Source organism: Sminthopsis crassicaudata, chromosome 1 (assembly GCF_048593235.1).
Source record: "Sminthopsis crassicaudata isolate SCR6 chromosome 1, ASM4859323v1, whole genome shotgun sequence".
Classification (NCBI taxonomy): Eukaryota; Metazoa; Chordata; class Mammalia; order Dasyuromorphia; family Dasyuridae; genus Sminthopsis; species Sminthopsis crassicaudata.
Genome location: NC_133617.1, coordinates 404017565 through 404039849, shown reverse-complemented (window position 1 = coordinate 404039849; position 22285 = coordinate 404017565). Strand labels below are relative to the sequence as shown.

At 36.3% G+C, this 22285-nt stretch overlaps 1 protein-coding gene across 1 annotated transcript in view; it reads right to left on the bottom strand.

The window, feature by feature from the left end:
- Positions 1-22285, bottom strand: part of TRIM14 (tripartite motif containing 14) — a 42314-nt gene that overhangs the window by 18783 nt on the left and 1246 nt on the right. Inside the window, exons 2-4 of the mRNA XM_074280058.1 lie at positions 16814-16864; positions 16206-16561; positions 10944-11039 (exon numbers count right to left, since the gene is read on the bottom strand). Coding sequence (XP_074136159.1) covers positions 10944-11039; positions 16206-16561; positions 16814-16864 — 503 coding nt within the window. The remainder of the gene's footprint in view (positions 1-10943; positions 11040-16205; positions 16562-16813; positions 16865-22285) is intronic.

The following is a 22285-nucleotide window of genomic DNA, read 5'->3' as shown; positions in this document are numbered from 1 at the left end:
ACCTCTCTACCAGCATTTGGGAAAAATGTTTCCTCATCAGTCTTCTGGACTTGTGATTGATCATTGAATTAATTCATGTTCTTAAGATTTTCATAGTTATTTTCCTATACAATATTGCAATAATTGAACAAATTGTTCTCCTGTCTCTTTTCATTTAACTATATGTCAGTTCACATTAGTCTTTTCAAGTTTATCCAAATCTATCCCTTTGGCCATTTTATGATACAATAGTATTCCAATATGACCATATATAGTAATTTGCCCAGCCACTCCTTATGATGGATATAAATCTTTTTTCAGTTCTTTGCTATAATAAAAGTGCTACAAAAAAGTGCTACTACAAATTCTTCTCACTTTTAAGAATAACTTCATTAATACTTCTTATCCTACTGAGCTAACTATAGCTTCTCTCATTGCTAAACATATGTTTAAAAGTAGCCTACATCTGGTGTTTCTGTTGATTAGCTCCTACTATCTGCAATCTGGTTTCCCATTGCTATATTTATTCCCTACAATTCAGTAATGATCTCTTTATTGTCAAGCCCGGTTGGTTCTTTCTTAGATTTATCCTTCTTGGTTTTTCTGTAGCATTTGACCTTCTACCTATCCCCTCTTTCCACTCTTTTGACTTCTGTAATCCCTTTGCTTCTTTTGTACCTCTCAGACCACTCCTTTTCTTTTTCAATTGCCAGTTCTTTTAGATTGTATATGTAATTCCATTGGCATAAGGAACTCCCTTTGAGGATTCTCTTTCTACCTAATGCAGATTGGCAACTGTTCTGCTATTTAGTTTTAGAGTTGCCTGTGAGTAACACTGAGAAATGAAGTAGCTTGTCCAGGGTCATATATAAGACCAGGTCTTCCTGACTCTGAAATAAGCTTTCTATACACTAAGACATGCTGTCATTTTGTTAGTTCATGCGCTTCCAAAGTTCTTCCATAAAGGACTTAGCCAATGTACAAAGTGGTTAGATAGGGGGCTTCTTCTCAATTTGTTTAAATATTACAAAGGTACCAGTGAAGTATACAGGCTCTCCATCTATTATCCATAGCTGGATAACCTTATTTGGTCATATATCTCTTGAATGAGATCCTTTCCATTTTTTTCTTATATCTAAATCATCATTGGTAAAATGCTGCAAGTTACTTATATCTAACCACATGTCTCTTAACTGCCCTGAATGTGATCTGCCATTTCTTTCTTGTTCTGGGAGAATTAGGTTCTTCAGACCCTATTACTCTATATCATCATTTAACCTTTTTACATTTTCTAAAGCATTTTCTGTTGCATTTAAGAACTACTTATACTGCAATACTTGTTAAGTTTAGTTGTGTAATTTTATCACAATTAATTGTAAGTTTATTGAAGTCAAAAACCTCATGTTGACAGGAAGAGATAATGATAAATATTGGAATGGATGTGGGAAAACTGGGACACAATACATTGTTGGTGGAGTTGTAAATTGATCCAACATTTTGGAGAGCAATTTGGAACTATGTCCAAAGGGTTATAAAACTGTGCTAATATCTTTTGATCCAAAACTGTCACTATTGTGTCCTTTTCCCAAAGAAACCATAAAAGAGGGAAAAAGGACCCACATCTGCAAAACTGTTGGAAACAGCACATTTTGTAGTGGCAAGGAATTGGAAATTGAATGGATGCCTAGCAACTGGGGAATGGGTAAATCAATTTTGGTATATGAATGTAATGGAATATTATTGTTTTATAAAAAAAAGATGAACAGGCTGATTTCAAAAGGCCTGGAAATTGCTGAGTAAAGTGAGCAGAACCAGAACACTGTACACAGTGACAGCAAGATTATGTGACAGATGATCAACAAAGACAGATTTAGATCTTTTCAGCAATGTGGTGATTCAAGATAATTCTAATTGACGAGATAGAAAATGCCATCCTCATCCTGAGAGCAAACTATGGAGACTGAATATAGATTAAAGAATACTCTTTTCACCATTTTTATTTACTTTTTGTTTCTTGTGGTTTTCTCCTTTTGGTCTGATTTTCCTTATACAACATGACAAATATTGAAATATTTTTAAAAGGATTGTACATATTTAACCTATATCAGATTGCTTTCTGTCTTGGGAAGGGGGAAGGGAAGGGAGGAAAGGAGAAAAAAATATGGAAATCTTACAAAAATGAATGTTGAAAAATTTTACAGATATTTGGAAAAATTAAATACTATTGAAAAAAAAGAAATAATTAGAAATCATTTCACATAAAAATCCTTCTCTGCAACTTTTAATCTCAGTTGCTTAGAGCACTGAGAGATTAAGTATTTTTCCAGAACCACACAGTCATTATGTACCAGAGGAAGAATTTGAACCCAGGTCTACCTAGCTTTGAAGCCAGAGAGAGAAGAGGAAAAAAATGGAAACTCAAAATCTTACAAAAAAAATTGTTGAAAACTATCTTTATATGTAATTGGAAAAATAAAATGCTATTGAGAAAACAAAAAATAAAATATATTATGTTTATTTTGACCCTTTTCTAAGGTATGATGGGAGAAAGAAGAAGAAAGAATAAAAGAAAAAATACACAACAGAGAACACAAAAAAGAAAAACCTTACACAGAAAAGCAGGGCTGCTTTGAAAACAATGTGTAATATTTATTACATAGCTTTTTGTGAAATATAAATAGATTGTTTTATATTGAATCCTCTATTATGTTCTGCTATGTACATGGACAATTTCTTTTTCTTTTCTCATTTTTTATTTAACCTCAAAATGAAACAAATTTTTTAAAAAGATACAAACAAAAATCATATGGAATAAGAAAATATGGATGGATTCTGATTGGCATTAGTGAGGAAGCATCCACAACTATAAGATCATAGGATCAGATTTAGAATTCAGTTACAAAAGGTCGAGAATTTCAAGGGAATTAATGAAAAAAAAATCAAATGAAGGTGGCCTAGCTGTACCTGATCTAAAACTATATTATAAAGCATCAGTCACCAAAACCACTTGGTACTGGCTAAGAAATAGATTAGTTGATCAGTGGAATAAGTTAGGTTCACAGGACAAAATAGTCAATAACTACAGCAATCTAGTGTTTAACAAACCCAAAGATCCCAACTTTTGGGATAAGAATTCATTATTTGACAAAAATTGCTAGGAAAACTGGAAATTAGTATGGCGGAAACAAGGCATGGACCCACATTTAACACATACTAAGATAAGATCAAAATGGGACCATGATTTGGGCATAAAGAATGAGATCATAAATAAATTAGAGGAACATAGGATAGTTTACCTCTCAGACCTGTGAAGGAGGAAGGAATTTGTGACCAAAGAAGAACTAGAGATCATTATTGATCACAAAATAGGAAATTTTGATTACATCAAATTAAAAGGCCTTTATATAAACAAAACTAATGCAAACAAAATTAGAAGGGAAGCAACAAACTGGGAAAACATTTTTACAATTAAAGGTTCTGATAAAGGCCTCATCTCCAAAATATATAGAGAACTGACTCTAATTTATAAGAAATCAAGCCATTCTCTAATTGATAAATAGTCCAAGGATATGAATAGACAATTTTTAGATGATGAAATTCAAACTATTTCCACTCATATGAAAGAGTGTTCCAAATCACTATTGATCAGAGAAATGCAAATTAAGACAACTCTGAGATACCACTACACACCTGTCAGATTGGCTAAGATGACAGGAACAAATAATGATGAATGTTGGAGGGGATGCTCAGACATTGATGCATTGTTGGTGGAGTTGTGAACTAATCCAACCATTCTGAACAGCAATCTGGAATTATGCCCCCAAAGTTATCAAACTGTGCATACTGCTAGGGTTATATCCCAAAGAAATACTAAAGAAGGGAAAGGGACCTGTATGTGCCAAATATTTGTGGCAGCTCTTTTTGTGGTGGCTAGAAGCTGGAAAATGAATGGATGTCCATCAACTGGAGAATGGTTGGGTAAATTGTGGTATATGAATGTTATGGAATATTATTGCTCTGTAAGAAATGACCAGCAGGAGGATTTCAGAAAGGCCTGGAGAGACTTAAATCAACTGATACTGAGTGAAATGAGCAGAACCAGGAGATCATTATACACTTCAACAATGATACTGTACGAGGATGTATTCTGATGGAAATGGATATCTTTGACAAAGAGAAGATCTAACTCAGTTCCAATTGATCACAGATGGACAGAATCATCTACAACCAGAGAAGGAACACTGGGAAATGAGTATAAACTGTTTGCATTTTTGTTTTTCTTCTCAGGCTATTTTTATCTTCTGAATCCAATTCTTCCTGTGAAACAAGAGAACTGTTTGGTTCTGCACACATATACTGTATCTAGGATTTACAATAACATATTTAATATATATAAGACTGCCTTGCCATCTAGGGGAGGGGGTGGAGGGAGGGAAGGGAAAAATCAGAACAGAAGTGAGTGCAAGGGATAATGTTGTAAAAAGTTACCCATGCATATGTACTGTCAATAAAAAGTTACAATTACTAAAAAAAAAAAATAGAATTCAGTTCCACATTTGTTTTGTGCAGGTCTTTTTGGATCCTAAATGTGTTATCCACTATTTCAGTTTCCTGCCTTCATTTCATCTGCAAATTGGATAAGCATGTCCCCTATATTATAATACAGGGCCAGAGACTGAATATATGATTTCATTGGCATGGGGGAACTCCTAGATGAGAAAACTCTTTTTATTGATGAAAGTCAGCATCTCTTCTGAAACTTCTAGTTTTGAGAGCTTGGGCAACTTTCTGAGGTCACAAAGACAATATGTGCAGAGGAAGGATGTTTACCCAGGTATTCTTGACCATAAAGCCAGTTCTCTGTTCATAGTCAATAATAAACATCAGTGGTGGGATTTGAATATAGGATCTCTGACTCTAGAGTCAGTGCTTTTTCCACTGTACCACTAATAACAGACAATACATGTAATGTACTTTGCAAATATAATCTTTACACATGTCATTAAACCTTTCTATATGTCACTTCTGATTATTATTTATTTTAGTTACTGATAGAAAGGTTGAAGAGAACAGACTAGAGGCCAAAGTCTTAAGGTCATTGTTAAAACCTTCATAGAGATTAAAATGAATTCATTAATCAATATTCTTTAAATACAGTCATTTTACAAGCTATGAATCCACCCAACCCTGACCTCATACAGCTCATATTTCTCTGGCTTTTCCATAAGGATATTATAATATACTATTAAATTCCTTGAAAATAAACAAACATAACACATCTATGTCATTTCATTGATTGGTAGTAAGCTGATCAAGAGAAAGCTAGACAGAGAAATACAAAAAGAGAGAGAGAGAGAGACAGAGAGAAACAGAGAGACAGAGAGAGAGACAGAGAGAGAGACAGAGAGAGAGAGAGAGAGAGACAGAGACAGAGAGAGACAGAGACAGAGAGAGACAGAGACAGAGAGAAACAGAGACAGAGAGAGAGAAACAGAGACAGAGAGAAACAGAGACACACAGAGAGAGAAACAGAGACAGAGAGAGAGAGAGAAACAGAGAAACAGAGAGACAGAGAGAGAGAGAGAGAGAAAGAGAGAGAGAGAGAGAAACAGAGACAGAGAGAAAGAGAGAGACAGAGAGTAAAAGAGAGACAGAGAAAGAGAAACAGAGAGAGAGAGAGAGAGAGAGAGAGAGAGAGAGAGAGAGAGAGAGAGAGAGAGAGAGAGAGAGAGAGAGAGAGAGAGAGAGAGAGAGAGAGAGAGAGAGTTCAGCCCTAATTATTCCTAATGAATCTATGCTTGGGTACTAACCCTGTTATCTCTCCCTCAAGTCAGGTATGGGTAGGGGGCCAGTCAGGCAGGTAACTGAGTTGCTCTCCATAATGGGCTGGTTAAATCTACAATCTGTTCTCATTATCAAATAATGAAGGCAAGATACTTAGCAACAAGTGGAGCCTTGTCAATAGAAACCATCCAAAGGTCAGGGAAACTCTTTGGGAGAGGTTAGGAGAGACATTATCGAAAAGCAACAAGCCTAGGAGCTAATTCTTTGGTAGTTAACAGGAAGATTTGTAGAGCAGGTTCAAAGGGCCAAGTTTACTGATTTCACTAGCCTTTGACTTGATCTTTTATGCAGGCTGGTCAGTGCTAGGCATCCTTTTAAGTTTCAGGTGGTACGTGGGAGTTGAATACAGGACCTCTGACTCTGGAGTCAGTGCTTTTTTCACTGTACCACTCATAACAAACATGCAACACGGTTCTGCCTCCTGTCACTTGCCTGATGAGTAACATCTATCAATGGAGGTAGAAGGAAAGCTGATTTCTAGGGGGTCACTCAGTAAAAGAGTCTATTTGATTATCCATTTGATAATAAAACTTTGCTAAGAATTGACATCAAGCTCAATCGTGGAAATGACCTTCACTTCTTTTTTGAAAACTGGGACTTCTGTTCACCTCTAAAGTTCTAGAGTTCTTACATGTTCTTTTAAGGAGTGACTTAAAATCACACCCACAAACGTTTCCAGAACTTTGGGATGAGAATTGTGTGGAATGGTGGGAAATGTATTAGATTTGGAATCAGAAGAGCCAGCTTTGAATTATAGTTCTGCCATTTATTACTTATGCAATCTTGGGCAAATTCTTTATTCTTCCTGTACTTCAGTTTCCTCATCTGTAAAATTAAAAGGTTATGGCTTCAAATTCCTTCCTGCTCTTTCTAGGATTATAATACTTAGCTCATTTCTCAAACACTGGGTTTATATGGATTGGATTTAACTCTGGATACTTTACAAATCACTCTATTCGGCTTGTGCTCCAGACCAGGAGTCTCCTTCATAAACATCAGGCTTGTTTTGGTCTCACCCAGGAAACACCAAAATACATTTTGTGTCTAGGTTTCTATAGAAAAGGTTAAAGGGTTCCTACCTCTCAGGCAAGTGCAACAATTGACTATAATTCGTATAAAGGATGGGCTTTAAGTAATTGAATTATATATATGCACACATATATAGTTATATGTATACATATATATGTATATATATAATATATGACATCCATCCATCCTTCTATCTATCTATCTATCTATCTATCTATCTATCTATCTATCTATCTAAACACAAAGTACTTAAAAATCTGGGAAAAATCAAAAGAACTTGACTTCCTTCCCCCGTTAACATTATTTTCCTCCAAAGATCCACATGTTGCCACAGACTAATATAGTATCCTAAGGTTGATGGTATTTCTTCCCAAATAGGAAAGTATTGAGATTGGAGAGAGGGGCAGAGAACTGACTGCTAATCACCTAGGTCCACAAAAGTCTACTTAACTAATAATATTAGTAAATGGTCAGTCTTTCACTGTTTTTTCCTCTTTGTTCTGAAATTCCTCCATTTGGTCCAGAAATCTAACATCATCTAGGAATTTCTCCTGTTTTACACATGAGCCTTGCATCAAGAATTTTGTGTTGTTATGAACTGATCCAAACGTTATGAAGAATAACTTGAAGTTATACCCAAAGGGCTATAAAACACACCATACCCTGTGACCTGGAAATATTGCTATTAGCTTTGTATCCCAAAGTGATCAGAGAAAAGAGAAAATAACTCATATGTATAAAAATACTTTTGATTGCTCTTTTTGTAGTAGTAAAGAATTAGAAGGGAGATGATGTCCATCAACTAGGGAATGGCTGAACAATGCTTGTGATGGAATACTATTGTGCTGTAAGAAATGTCAAAGGTGATGGCTTCAGAAAAACTTAGGAATATTTACATGAGCTGATGCAAAGTGAAATGAGCAGGATTAGGAGAACATAGGACCCAGAAAGATCAATAATGTAATGATAATCAACTATGAAAGATTTGTGTACTTTATTCAATATAATGATCCACCACAATTTCAAAAGATCAGTAAGGGCTTTCCACCTCCAGGGAACAGATAAATCCTGAGTACATATTGAAGCATATTTTTCACTTTTTCTTGCTTTTTTATCCCACATGGCCAACGTGAAAATGCGTTTCGCATGACTTTCTGTAATGGGAATTATACTTCTGTAATGGGAAGGTACTTCTTACCTTCATAGTAGCTCGAGAGAGGATAGAAGGAAGATGAGAATTTGGAACTGAAAATAAAAATTTTAAAGGAAGGATTTTTCATTGTTCAAGAATTCCTCATTTTCTCAAAGCTGGGAAGCTTTGGGGTTGTTAAAAAATTCCTTTTTTGTCCACAAAGCTTTGATCTGGTCATTTCTCTCTCCTTTAGTTTCCATAACTGTTTCTGTCAGCTATCCTCTCTGAGGCTACATGCTTCCTTTCTCTCCTATTGTCCCCTCCCTCTTTTCTTGGACTTTCTGCTAGGAAGGCCTTAATGAGGTATAGGCTTTCTCACTGAACAACTGAGTCCAATTCTATCATGCATAATCTGTATCTTTGTCAGCTCTGGTTATCTTTATCTCTGATGTATTGATCAGTTTGCTAATTGTATATCTCCCTCTCTCTCTTAAATAAAAACCCAAAACTTTATTATATGGGAGGGGTTCTTAAATTTCGGCCCTTGGACCAGATGGGGCTGCTGAGGGAGTTAATGCAGCCCGCCAGGTTATGGCAAATGGGCTGAGGGATGGAGACAGTGTGAATTTTTGTTTTTACTATAGTCTGGCCCTCTCAGTATGAGGGACAGTGAACTGGCCCCTATTTAAAAAGTTTGAGGACCACTGCTATATGGGATGGCTCTATGGGAAGGATTAGAGGAAAAGACACAAGGAAAATTTAGGTAATATAAAAACAAAAAATAGCAATAATTATGTTTAAAAATGCCCTGTCTCACCATAATCCTCACCATATGGATTTTTGTTCCATTGGCGTCTTTCTAATTTACATCATTTGAAATCTCTGAATTATCTTTGATTGTTCCCTCTCCTTCATCTCCCCTCTCCCAGTTAGATATTACATTCCTATCTATCTTTTGTATCTCTCTCATGCCCTGCCAAGGGCCTAATCTAAGCCTCTCCCCTGAACTATATTGTAATAGCCCATTAGTTTTGATGTACATATGAGAAACATTTTATTTGTGAATCTTTAAAATTGCATTTTTCCTCTTCTCAAATCAAACACTTATCATTGTCTCAGAAAATGTTAGTGATGGAAAGAACTTTGGAGATCAAAGATCACAGATTTGGAGTAGGAAGGAACCTCAGATGCCATCTTGTCTAATCCCCTCATTCTATGATAAAGGAGTTCAGGCTTAGAAAAAGTATCTTGCCTCAGTAAAAAGGACTAGGAAATGACTATTCCAATGAAACCTCACATTCAGTGCCTAACTCTCTTTCTATCCTATATTCTATCCATCTACCTACACCCCCTCCCATCTCCTTTTGTGTATATGTCTCTGTATGGCGCTATTTACACACACACACACACACACACACACACACACACACACACACACACACACACACACATATATATATATATATATATATATATATATATATCCCTAAAGAAATGTCAGCTGATATCATTTCCTCACTTAAAAAAACTTTCAATAGCTCCTTTTGTTATTGTTGAATCACTTCAATAATGCTTGATTCTTTGTTTTCCCTATTTTGGGTTTTCTCAGCAAAGATACGGGAGTGGTTTGCCATTTCTTTCTCTAGCTCATTTTTACAGATGAGGAAATATTTGTCCCGGGTCATGCAGGTAGTGTGTGTGAGGTCAGATCTGAATTCAGGAAGATGAGTCTTTCTCACTCCAAGCTCAGTGCTCTATCTATCCATTGCACCACCTAGCTGCCTTTCATTAGCTTCTTACTGTCTACTAGGCAAGATTCAAATTCCTTGATGGCATTAAAAACCCTTTATAATAATAAACATACTAGATATTTATATAATTCTTAATAACATTCATAATAAACTTTACTCACATATAATTTGAGCCTTACTAGAATCTTATGAGATAGATATTAAAAGAATTTTTGTCCCCATTTTATTGGTTCAAAGCTTCTAGTGCAGCTAGTAAGTATGAAAGATGGGTTTAAAACCCTGCTTTTCCCAACTCCATCATTTCTTGCTCTGTAGAATATGGCCTTTCACAGTGAGCTCTATTAATTTTTCCAATTTTCTTTCCCGCTTCTCTCCTTCACAGCCATATACTGTAACTAAATTGAATTATTGTATTATCTAACTGAATTACTATATTGCCTCTCTTTTTGGAAAAGTCCCCTCCCCAACCCCTTGCCTTCCTTCTGCCAATACTTTCTAATACTAGTATCTGACAAAACACAGATTGCAAAATTTTCTAAGGATTAGGGCATTGATAGGGACTATATCTGTGACTTATGTATTATGGGAAACTTCTGAGTGAGGGAAAGCCCCTCTATCAATGCAGGTTGACATCTTTCCTGTTAGATTTTCATAGTCACCTAGTGTATTGAGGGTTTAAGTGATTTACTCAAGATCACATATCAGTATATATTAGGAGGAAATCCTGAGCCTAGATCTTCATTTGTCCATCCATGTTGCCTCTAAGGCTAAACATATACAAGACAAAGGAGATAATTAAATGTTTAAGAATTCACATGTCACATAAGAATCTTGTAGTAAGTAGAATAGGTCATCATTATGAACATTAATTATAACTGCCCCATAGTAATACACAGTGCATATAAGTTTCCATATGTTATTTACTGATGATTCCCGTCTTTCATTTGGTGAGCTTCTTGGGATAAGAATCTATGCAAACATGTTTGAATAGAGGTAGAATGGTTGACTGAATTTTTGACAGTATTGTTTTTTCTCTTTGGTGGCAACCACTTAGTACCAGATTTGTTTTAGACAAACTGATGCTCAAACAGAAACACATTTCTGTGCCCAGACTAGAAGATACCATCTCTCTTTAATAAGATAAATCCTATGGTGGCTACGTTCAGACATTTGTTCAACAGTCAACAGAAAAGGGAGTTTCCTCTTACCTTAAGATCAGCTGCAGCTTTGTTCACTTTGCTGATGTTGGCAACTTCTTGCTTCTTTTTCAAGGCTAGCTGCTTCAAGCACTTTTGGATATCTTTCTGTGTAAGATGTTTTAGAAAAACCACATTAGCAGTACTGAAATTTGGGAATTCTATTCCTGCTCTTTTATCAAAGCTTGCTACTTCTTGAGTAACAGTCTATAACTATCTATCATTTCATCATAGAATCATGGACTTAGAAGTAGAAAGGACCCCTTTAGAGGACATTGAGTCTAAAACCTCATTGTACAGATGAGAAGAATGAGGGGAAAAATTAATAAATTGCCTGGAGTCACAGAGCTAAAAAATATCCAAGGAAGATTTTGAACTTAGGTCTTCCTGATTTCAAGTCCAGGACTCTGCCTAACTGCCTAAAGTTCTAGTGAAGACTGTTTTTTTTGGCATTTTTGGATGATTTTGGTCTTTTCTATGAATATCCTTCTCCATGTCTTTATCCTTCTTATCCTTTAGCCCTCTTCTCCCAGCTCTTTATTCTCTTAATTTGCATATGCTGCCAAAATATCTTATCTCATTAGTTTTTAAAATCAAAATCATGTCTCTCTTCTAGCTTCTTCCTCCTTTATTCCAAGCTTCCAATTCAGTCTTAACTGCCTAATTTCTTTTTTTCCCTCCTTCTCTGCTAAATCAAAATAAAGTGGATACTTTTATTCAGTTCTCTTATGCATAATTCTATGTTTTCTTACACATTCCTCCTATTTTCTTATAGCTGGAACTCTCCTTCTAGATATCATATACAATTTCCTTCAATGTTCTAAATATTCATTTTTTCTATGAAGCCTTTGTTCTTAACTAAATGAAAGCAATATGATGGCTAGCCCCCCAGTTACCTTCATAACTGCTATATTTACAACTTCACTTAGGACTTAGGAGAAATCCTGTAGACCAGAAAGATAATAATCGCCACTGAAAAATAGTAGCTGCCCCACATACAGAGCTATAGTTAGTGTCAGTTGCTGACACATAGACTAATCACCACTACCTATCCATGAACAGTACAGGGAAAAGTCACCAATACCACTCCATAGCCAACCTTCCACTCTTATCCCTCAGAAATTTTGTTTCTATTCCTAAGATTAGTTGAAATACTTGGGATCATCATTATTATACATTACCAGATGAAAAGAAGCAATTTGTAAGCAAAAAATTTTGGAGAAATACAGAAATATTTCCTCTTCTGTAAAGCAGTGAAAGGTGAATTTTTGAACTATATATTTGTAAGTTCAACAAATATTTAAGGTCTGCAATATGCAGTACATCATAAATTATGCATATTTTGCATATATGATCTCAAAGTTTCCATTATAATAATTCTGTGAGGTACTGGAGGAAATATAGACATTATTATCTTTAGTTTATAGATATGCATATGAAGTTATAGAGATTATATGATTTATTCATTGCCATAAAGCTTTATTGAGCTCAGAGAAATTGCACAACTTATTCATTGCCACAAACTTGAAAACATAAGTAGGATTTGAATCTATGTCTCTCCTGATTTGAAATTTAACTTCCTCTCTACTTTTTAATGCTATTTTCATTTGTCAAAATTAAAATTTAAAAATAAAAAATGTCCCTATTAATTCCCTACTGTATATTAAGATACTAGGAGCTAGGCACAGCTCCACAGAAATAAAATTTAAGTACATCACAAGCAATGTGGCAACCATTAGATGTGGGTACTTTATGTGGGACAATAGAAGTAAGGCAGTAATACAGTAGAGAGAGTGGTATATTTGGATTTAGAAGACTTGGGATTACATCTTTCCCTGATCAATTATAACCTTTGTGACCTTGATCAAGTCAATTAATATTTTTTTGGAGTTACAGTTTTCTTCATCTGTAAAATGATGGATTTGGACAAGATGATCTCTAAGACTCCATCCATCTCTAAGCCTATATTATTCCATAGTCTTATGTTGAGAGATTTCATAGTGATATAAAATTTGGATTCTTTAAGCTTAAGAATATTTCTTTTGAAACTGTGTAGGACAATTCTCTTGTTGTTCTCAAGGATGAAAGATGGAGCAAACTTGTATATAAAAACATTTGAACAATGAAAGTTGTTCCAGGGTAAAAAGAACTGACTGGTAGTGATAGTGAATTTCCCAAAACTGAAGATTTTCCAAAGAGGAGGCAAGTTGATCACTTTTTTAGGGATGTTTTAGAAGATCTCTTCTACTTTAGTGATTTTGTACTTCTAAAATCATACTAATCAATCAATGAAAAAAGCATTTATGAAGCACATATTATATGTTGGATATTATGCTGCGTACTAGGAATATAAAGGCAAGAAAGAAACAGTTCTTGCCTTCAGAGAGCTTATATTCTATCAAGGAGAAACAATGTATATACAAAATATATTTAATATGTATACAAAATGTATTCAAAATAATTAGCAGGTAGAGTGGTAGATGGTGAGGTGGATAGGAAGATAGGCCTGGAGTCAAATCTGGCCTTAGACACTTAACAGCTTTGTGTCCCTGAGTATGCCATTTAATCCTGTAAGCCTAAATTTTCTTACCTGTAAAATGAGTTGAAGAAAGATACTCCAGTGTCTTTGCAAAAGGGTCACAGAGAGTTGGATATGACTGAAAAATGACTGAACGACTGGACACTGCACAATATGGACTCAAGTATTTGTTGAATTGAATTGAATTGAATTATAAAAGAGAACTCTATCTTAGGCTACTGAATTGCTGACTCAGTGTTTATGGTCTCTGAAAGACTGTGGAAGAGAGAAGAGAAGGGATAGAATTGAAAGAGGGACAAATTTGTCTTGATCTCCTCTCCCTTCTCCTTCTCCTCCCCCAAGGGAAGAGTCTGTAAATTATAGGCCAGTGAGTTTGATTTCAATTCTTGACAATCAGTCAATCACTCAGTATTTATTAAGAATTTCTTAGATGCTGGCAACACAATGTATTTTAAACAACATTATTAAAGGAGCGATTAGTAACTAGTTAGAGACAAAAAAGCAGCCATCACACAGACTGAGAGGAGTCTGTGGTTGGCCACTTACTTCCTGTGTGACTTTGAGCAAATCATCCCCCCTCCATTATCCTCATTTCTTTCTCTGTAAAAGGAGGAAGCTGACCTAGATTATTTAATTTTTTTATTAAAGTTTTTTTTTATTTTCAAAACATAGGCATTGGTAATTTTCAACATTCAGCCTTGCAAAATCTTGGGTTCCAAATTTTTCCCTTCCTTCCTCCCACCTCCTCCCCTAGACAGTAAGTAATCTAATATATGTCAAACATGTGCTATTCTTCTATACATATTTCTACAAATATCATGTTGCACAAGAAAAATCAGATCAAAAAGAAAAGAAAGAGAAAGAAAACAAAATGCAAGGAAACAACAATAAAAAGAATAAAAATACTGTGTTGTGATCCACACACTCAGTTCCCAAGGTCCTTTTTCTGAGTGTAGATGGCACAAGGTCATTGGAACTGAATTTGGTTTCATCTCATTGTTGAGAAGATCCACGTCCATCAGAACTGATCATCATATAGTCTTACTGTTGCTATGTACAAATGATCTCCTGGTTCTGCTCATTTCACTCAGCATCAGTTCATGGAAGTCTCTCCAGGCCTCTCTGAAATCATCCTGTTGGTCATATCTTACAGAACAATAATATTCCATAACATTCATTCACCATAACTTGTTCAGCCATTCTACAATTGATGGGCCTCCACTCAATTTCCAGTTTCTTGCCACCACAAAGAGGGCTGCCACAAACATTCTTGCACATGTGGGTCCCTTTGCCTCCTATAAGTACTATTCTGTATACAGGCCCAGTAGAAAAAGTGCTGGATCAAAGGGTATGCCCAGTTTGATAGCCCTATGGGCACACAAACTAGATGATCATAAAGGTACCTTCCGTATCTAAATGGATGATTATCTGTCTATAAATCAAGTGCAAAGTGACACAGTGGGAATTCAGAAATAGGACAGAAATCATCAGGGAAGGGGAGGGCTGAACCATTGATAAAGGCTTCACAGAGGTTTTAAGACTTGGGCAGAGCTTTGGAGAATGGCCAGATAATATCTTAGTGAGACTGGACATAGGAAATTAACTTTTTAGCAAGCTAACGGTATGAGTGGGAGAAGAGCAGAAAATGTTACTGTTTCTTTTTTGCTCCTCCAAAAAACAAAACAAAACAAAAAAAAAAAAAAAAAAAAAAAGAAAGAAAAAAAGAAAAAAGAAAATGATAGTATTTCTCAAAAAACCTCTTCAGTGCCTTGCAGTTTAGAAACCATTCAGACAGCTGGTGTTGTGGCCTGGCACAGGTAGGTAGGTGTAGTTGGTGTCACATCCTGGAAATCTTACAAAAACTGAGAAATAATAAGAACTGCTTCCTGTACCCAACTAACTGCCTCTTAACCGCCTCTTTGTATTTCTTTGTATAGGTTGCCCTTTATTTCTTGGAATGCTTTCCCTCTCTTGATATGCTTTTCTTTTGCCTTGTGACAAAACAAATTTATTTCCTTTATACTCTCAACCCAGGTGTCAATCTTACCCACCGAGTAAAATTCATCCTGATCTCCCCAGTTGTAGTATTGTCCTCCCTCAAATTTCTTTGGATTTAATATGTTATGTACATTTTGCACTAACTTAACCCTCTCTTTCTCTCCTCCTTCTGTCCTGTATGTCCTTTGAGAACAAGTACTTTTCCTTTCTTTTCTTTTGGGCTTCATAATTTCCTAGCACAGTTTCCGATGCACTTTGGTTGAAATTAACGGGAGCTCACATCCATGCAGCGTTTGAAGGTTTGCCTTCAAGTTGGTTTGCAGCCTCCTCCAAGGAGACGGATAGCATAAGTGGGACTATCCCCATTTCATAGAACAGGGGAGATTAAGTGCCTTGACTAAGGTCACACAGCAGGATGAATCTGCTTTGCACCCTGGTTTCCAAACTGATTTCACTGCCCCGCACTAATTAAACAAAGCCAGGAAGAATTTCCCCATCGCACAGAATGCACTTCCCCACTAGCTTCGATTTCTCACCTACAGAACTATCTTGGCAGGCAGCCTTTTGGAGTTACCCCAAAAGGTCAGGGGAGAGTGGGTGGAGGAAGGGGGGTTCCTTTCAATCCCGTTCCAGCAGCTGGGGGAAGGTGACGACGCAGGGAGTGACGAGTGACCTCGCCGAGGTCACACACAGATTGCCTTTTTCTTCCCCCACCATCCCCTCCCAGCTGGCCTTACCTGCTTGAAGCCCACTTCCTCGTGGACTAAGCGCACTGGATGGCCTTGGTGCGAACCCAGCAGTGGACACAGGGCGCACACGCAGCGTCTGCAGCGGCTGCAAAACAGTTCGGCCGTCCGGTTGCAGTGATCCGAACATAGCCAAGGGACTGCCCGCTCGGGCCCCGCGCTCCCCGGGGTCTCCGCCTTAGCCGGGGCTGCTCCTGTCTCTGCCCCCTCGGGGCGCCCGCATAGTCCCTCGAACTGTCCCGGCGCCTCAGGCTGTTCGGCCCTTGACATTTCCCGGGCTCCAAACATTTCACGCGGACCCCGGTGCGCTGCCCCTGCGGTGGAAGAAGCAGCCATGGCCATCTGCCCTGGGGAGGAGCAAAATAAAGAAACGAAACTTTTATCTGTAATTCTTGCACGTCAGAGAAAAGGGGCGGAGAAGTAGAAAGGAAACAGTCCTGTAGAACTTTGAAGGCTGCTTAACTTTTAAACTTTCTCTCCTCTTTTCCTTTTCTCCCCTTTCTCTCCTTTCCTTCCTCTCTCTGTAGAATTAATAATTCTATTAATTTTTAAAGTTTAATATTTTGTTTTCCAAATTACATATAAAAACAAATATTTACCTTCATCTTTTAAGTCTTTGAGTTCCAAATTCTCTCCCATCTTCCCTCTTTCTTGAATGAGAAGACAAACAATTTGATAAAAGGTTATACATGAGCAGTCATGCAAACCATATTTCCATATTAGTCATGCTGTGAAATAAAACACAGGCAAAAAACAACAACAACAAGGAAAACAATGCAAAAGCAAAACCAAACAAACCCCAATAGGCTTACATTTGCCTTCAATCCCCATCAGTTCTTTCTCTGGAGGTATTTTTCATCATAGGTCCTTCAGATTTTTCTCATATCTTTCTATTGCTGAGAATAGCTGTCATTCACAGTTGGTCATCTTACAATATTGCTGTTACTGTGTACAGTGTTCTCTTAGTAGTGTTCACTTCACTTTGTATCAGTTCATTTAAGTCTTTCCAGGATTTTCTGAAAGCACCATGCTTATAATTTCTTCTTTTTTTAAATTTTTAAATTTTTATTATTGACAATTGCCAAGCCTTTTGTTCCAACTTTTCCCCTCCTTCACCCCTCCCCCTCCAATGGCAGGTGGACCAATACATGTTAAATATGTTAAAGTATAAATTAAATATAATATATATATACATGTCCAAACAGTTATTTTGCTGTACAAAAAGAATCAGATATATAGTATACAATTAGCCTGTGAAGGAAATAAAAAATGCAGGCGGACAAAAATAGAGGGATTGGGAATTCTATGTAGTGGTTCATAGTCATCTCCCAGAGTTTTTTCGCTGGGTGCAGCTGGTTCAGTTCATTACTGCTCTATTGGAACTGATTTGGTTCATCTCATTGTTGAAAATGGCCACGTCCATCAGAATTGATCATCATATAGTATCATTGTTGAAGTATACAATGATCTCCTGGTTCTGCTCATTTCACTCAGCATCGTTCATGTAAGTCTCTCCAGGCCTTTCTGAAATCATCCTGCTGGTCATTTCTTACAGAACAATAATATTCCATAATATTCATATACCACAATTTATTCAGCCATTTCTCCAATTGATGGACATCCATTCATCTTCCAGTTTCTGGGCACTACAAAGAGGGCTGTCACAAACATTCTTGCACATACAGGTCGATTTCCCTTCTTCAAGATCTCTTTGTGATATAAGCTTAGTAGTAACACTACTGGATCAAAGTGTATGCACAGTTTGATAACTTTTTGATGCTCATAACTTCTTAAAGCACAATAATATTGTATCACATTCATATCACAATTTGTTCAGCCATTCTCCAATTGATGGGCATCCCATCAATGTCTAATTCTCTGCCACCGCAAAAAGTAAGGTATGCTTTCTACTTGAAAGTATATGAAGATTCATTATTATAATTCAGGTGAATAGATGGGAGGAAATCAACCTCTCAAATCTATATGTCTTGGAGTCTCTCAATCCAAATGCAATTCAGTTGAATATTTATTTAGCATGTATGCCGGGCAAGGAAGGTGCTGCTCTCAACTAGGAAAACAAATGATCCAAAAAATCACAGAGGTTATGTAACAACCACTGCCAATTCAAATGTACGCATGCGTGCACCCCCCCCCCCCGAGAATTCACATGGATTAACAGAACCACAGTTAATTCTGAAAATATCAGGATCCATATAGGCCATCATAAGCACAATTAATTCTAAGGAACAAAAGAAAATGAAAACAAAATAAAATCAAAGTGCTAACATTGGTCATAATTAAAAAACTTTCTTTAATCTGTTAGATACGTGTGTCAGAACTTTCACTAGTAGGAGAAACCCTTTAGTGTGTGAAAATCTGAACACTAAGTGAACTGTCGCCCTAGCAATAAGGGCTAATAGCAACTATGAGTCATTTTATTTATAACAGGGCTTATCACCAGAACTTGGGTCCTATAGCTGCTTGCCCAAGATCAAGGACTACCTGATGCTGGTCTTAAACAATTCTAGAATTTTGACGTAGTTGGATTCATCCAGAGAGTGAGTGCAAAGAATCATTGTTATTCCAAGCTCAGAGAACATCTTGTTTTCTTAATCTTAGCTCTGGAAAATGGGGTGTCTCCTAATAATAAAAAGAGAGAGTATGCTTTTAGCATGGAGATTCTGACAGTGCTGGAGATAGGAAGATGGAAAAAGATACTTTTTTCTTGCATAGAAGGAGCTTCTTTTCTACTATTGTTCCCCCCCCAACCCCGCCATCCCATCCTAGTCCTATAAAGCTAAGCAGAGTGGGGAAGGAGAGAACCCCTGCTCCTATTGGAGCAAGGACAGGGCCACAAGTCTTAAGCCTGGAAGACAAAGATTCAGAGAAAGGGAGCTGAGGAGAGACTTCATATTTAGACCTTGTGGTTAGGGCTGAGGTGAAAAGAAAGGTTAAGAGAACTGAAGATGCCCAAGGAAATACTAAAGAAGGGAAAGGGACCTGTATGTGCCAAAATGTTTGTGGCAGCTCTTTTTGTAGTGGCTAGAAACTGGAAGATGAATGGAAGTCCATCAATTGGAGAATGATTGGGTAAATTATGGCATATGAAGGCTATGGAATATTATTGCTCTGTAAGAAATGACCAGAGTGATGATTTCAGAGAGGCTTGGAGAGACATCAACTGATGCTGAGTAAAAGGAGTAGAACCAGAAGATCATTATACACTTCAACAATGATGCTGTATGAGGATGTATTCTGATGGAAGTGGAAATCTTCGACAAAGAGAAGAGCTAATCCAATTCCAATTGATCAATGATGGACAGAATCAGCTACACCCAGAAAAGGAACACTGGGAAATGAGTGTAAACTGTGAGCATTGTTTTTTGTTTTTTTTTTTTGTTTTGTTTTGTTTTTCTTCCCAGATTATTTTTACCTTCCTAATACAATTCTTCCTTTGCAACAACAACAACAACAAAATTCGGTTCTGCACATATATAGTGTACCAAGGATATACTACAACATATTTAATATGTATGGGAATGCCTGCCATCTAGGGGAGGGGATGGAGGGAAGGAGGGGAAAAATTCGGAACAGAAGGGAGTACAAGGGATAATGTAAAAAAAAATTATCTATGCATATGTACTGTCAAAAAATGTTTAAAATTAATTAAAAAAAAGAGAACTGAAGATGTTGATAAACTGTTATACCTGGCTGTTTGAAATGATATCAACATTTTTATTGATTTAAATAATTTTTGCCCCCACCATTTTTATTGCCCTTAGTATGAAAGCAGCAGAGAAGACTATCAGACTGAATTCCTTGAGAAAGGAGGGAGAATGATTGAGAAGCCATTAGATGATAGCTATAAGGATTTAGATGTGGTAATAGAGCTAAGAGTGAATTTCAAAGGATGAGATATTGAAAAATGATGGGGATAAAGGAAAGATAGAAAGTGAAAGTTGGTGAGAATTATGCTGACTTCTCCTGTTCACGTATCTTTAGGCAAATAGGAGAAGGAACACAGCCCTGGAGAGAGTGAGACTTTCTAGATTATTTTTGTTGTTGTTCAACTCTTCATGATCCAGTCTGGGGTTTTCTTGGCTTTCTAGGCTTAGCAGTCCTACAAGTTTATTTTTTGGAATAACCATAGTAATTACTATAACTGAGTACCTAAAATGTCATATTTTTTTTTAAAAATTGACCTTAGGGTCAATTTCACTTCATAATGAGATATGGGAATAGGACTTTAGTAGGCTATATATGTATTGGACCCATGGTTACAACCATATAAGAACTCTTAATTTGGAAAACTCCTCTACTAATACAGATCAACAATTCATTCATAACTTATAGTATTACAATTGCCTGAGGACACTAAAAGATTAAATGACTTATCCATTATCACACAGCTGGTATGATACATCGGTCTTCCTGCTGTTAAGGACAGTCCCTATTCTTTATCTCCAAAAAACAGAGAGGTTAAATAATTGTTCCTAGAGTCACTCAGCATAGTGGCTAACATGGTTTCCTCATATGGGACAATTACATCAGGATCTTGGTCACTCATTTCTAGATATACTCTAGTTTGTCAAAATTTTTCCTAACAACAGATGTGATTTTCCATGGACACATTTGCTGAAGGGACCTGAATTGACAGAGGCATTCATGCTTTTGGGGGTGGTGGAATATGTTCTCTTTCTATTTTAATTTCTTTCCTCTTTCTCTTTCATTTTGTAGACTTCAATGGCTATTATGCCCTTCTCCTAGGTCTTGCCTTTCCCCCACAGCCTGGTGATATGTAAGAGGTTAAGGAACGAAAGAATACAACGTTTATTAAATGCTTATTATGCACAACGCACAGATACAAATCAAAAAGTAAAACAGTGATTGACTTCAAAGATCTCTCATTCTAATGGGGGAGAAGGAAGACTCTCATGGTTTTTAGGATGTAGCACAATGGATAGTGTGCTAGGCTTGAATTCAGGAGGGTCTGAGTTCAAATCCAGTCTAGGACAATCTTCCTAGATGTGTGACCCTGGGCAAGTCGCTTAACTCTCTTTGCCTCAGTTTTACCCTCTGTGAAATGGGCTAGAGAAGGAAATGGCAAAGCACTTTAATATGTTTGCTAAAGCTCACCAATCCAAGCACTGCTCAAAGTCACTCGCAATGCTGCCTGCCCCCAAAATACTACTATCATGTGAATTCTTTTGTTTTCAGTGTGTTTCTTCTTTATTTCTTTCCTTCTTTTCTTTCCTTTTTTTTTTTTTTTTTTTTTTTTGCTAAGGCAATTAGGGTTAAGTGTGTGTTTCTTTCTTGAAAAAAAAAAGTAATATTTTCTCACTTTTGAAGCAATGTAAATTAGATATATACCTAGAACAGATTCTCAATACAATTCTTTAGATCACTTTAAGGTGACAAAATCTTAAGTTTAAGTGTATCAAGCAAAATTTAAGTTATATCATATCCTCTTGTTTGTTGCTCATACTGCCATTTGTAGCTTAGAGATATAAAGCCAACTTTTATCTTGGAAAATTGAATTATATTTTCTTTCATCTTTCAAAAATAAATTAATGAATTCCAAAAGAGCTTGGTCTAATTGCTTTTGTTTCAACTTCAGGCAGGGAAGCAAAAGGGCACTGGATGAATATTAAGGGTAAAATTGCAGAATGCTATGAACATTTCTATTTTTTTTATTACAGTGGATGAGTCATTGCCTATATAACAAAAGTTTATTATACAATCTCAGTACTTAATTTACTTGACCATTTTAAGATGAAATAAAATGGCATAGTATATAAATTCTAATATTTTCACTTTAAAATCCCAAAGTCTTGATCTTATATTCTTGTCTGGGACTCGGTTTTTGTTTGAGGTGTGTTTTTGTTTAGTTTTGGTTTCTTAAAGTTGTACAGACTTCAAACATGTCTAGTTTATAACAGTACATTGAAATGCAGATAGAATTGATGTAGTAGAATCAATTCATAACTTTTATGTTCTTTTTAATTTTTTTGGTAAAGTGAATAAAAGGTGTTTACTTATGTTTCCTTAAAAATATCTTTGCTAAGAAAATC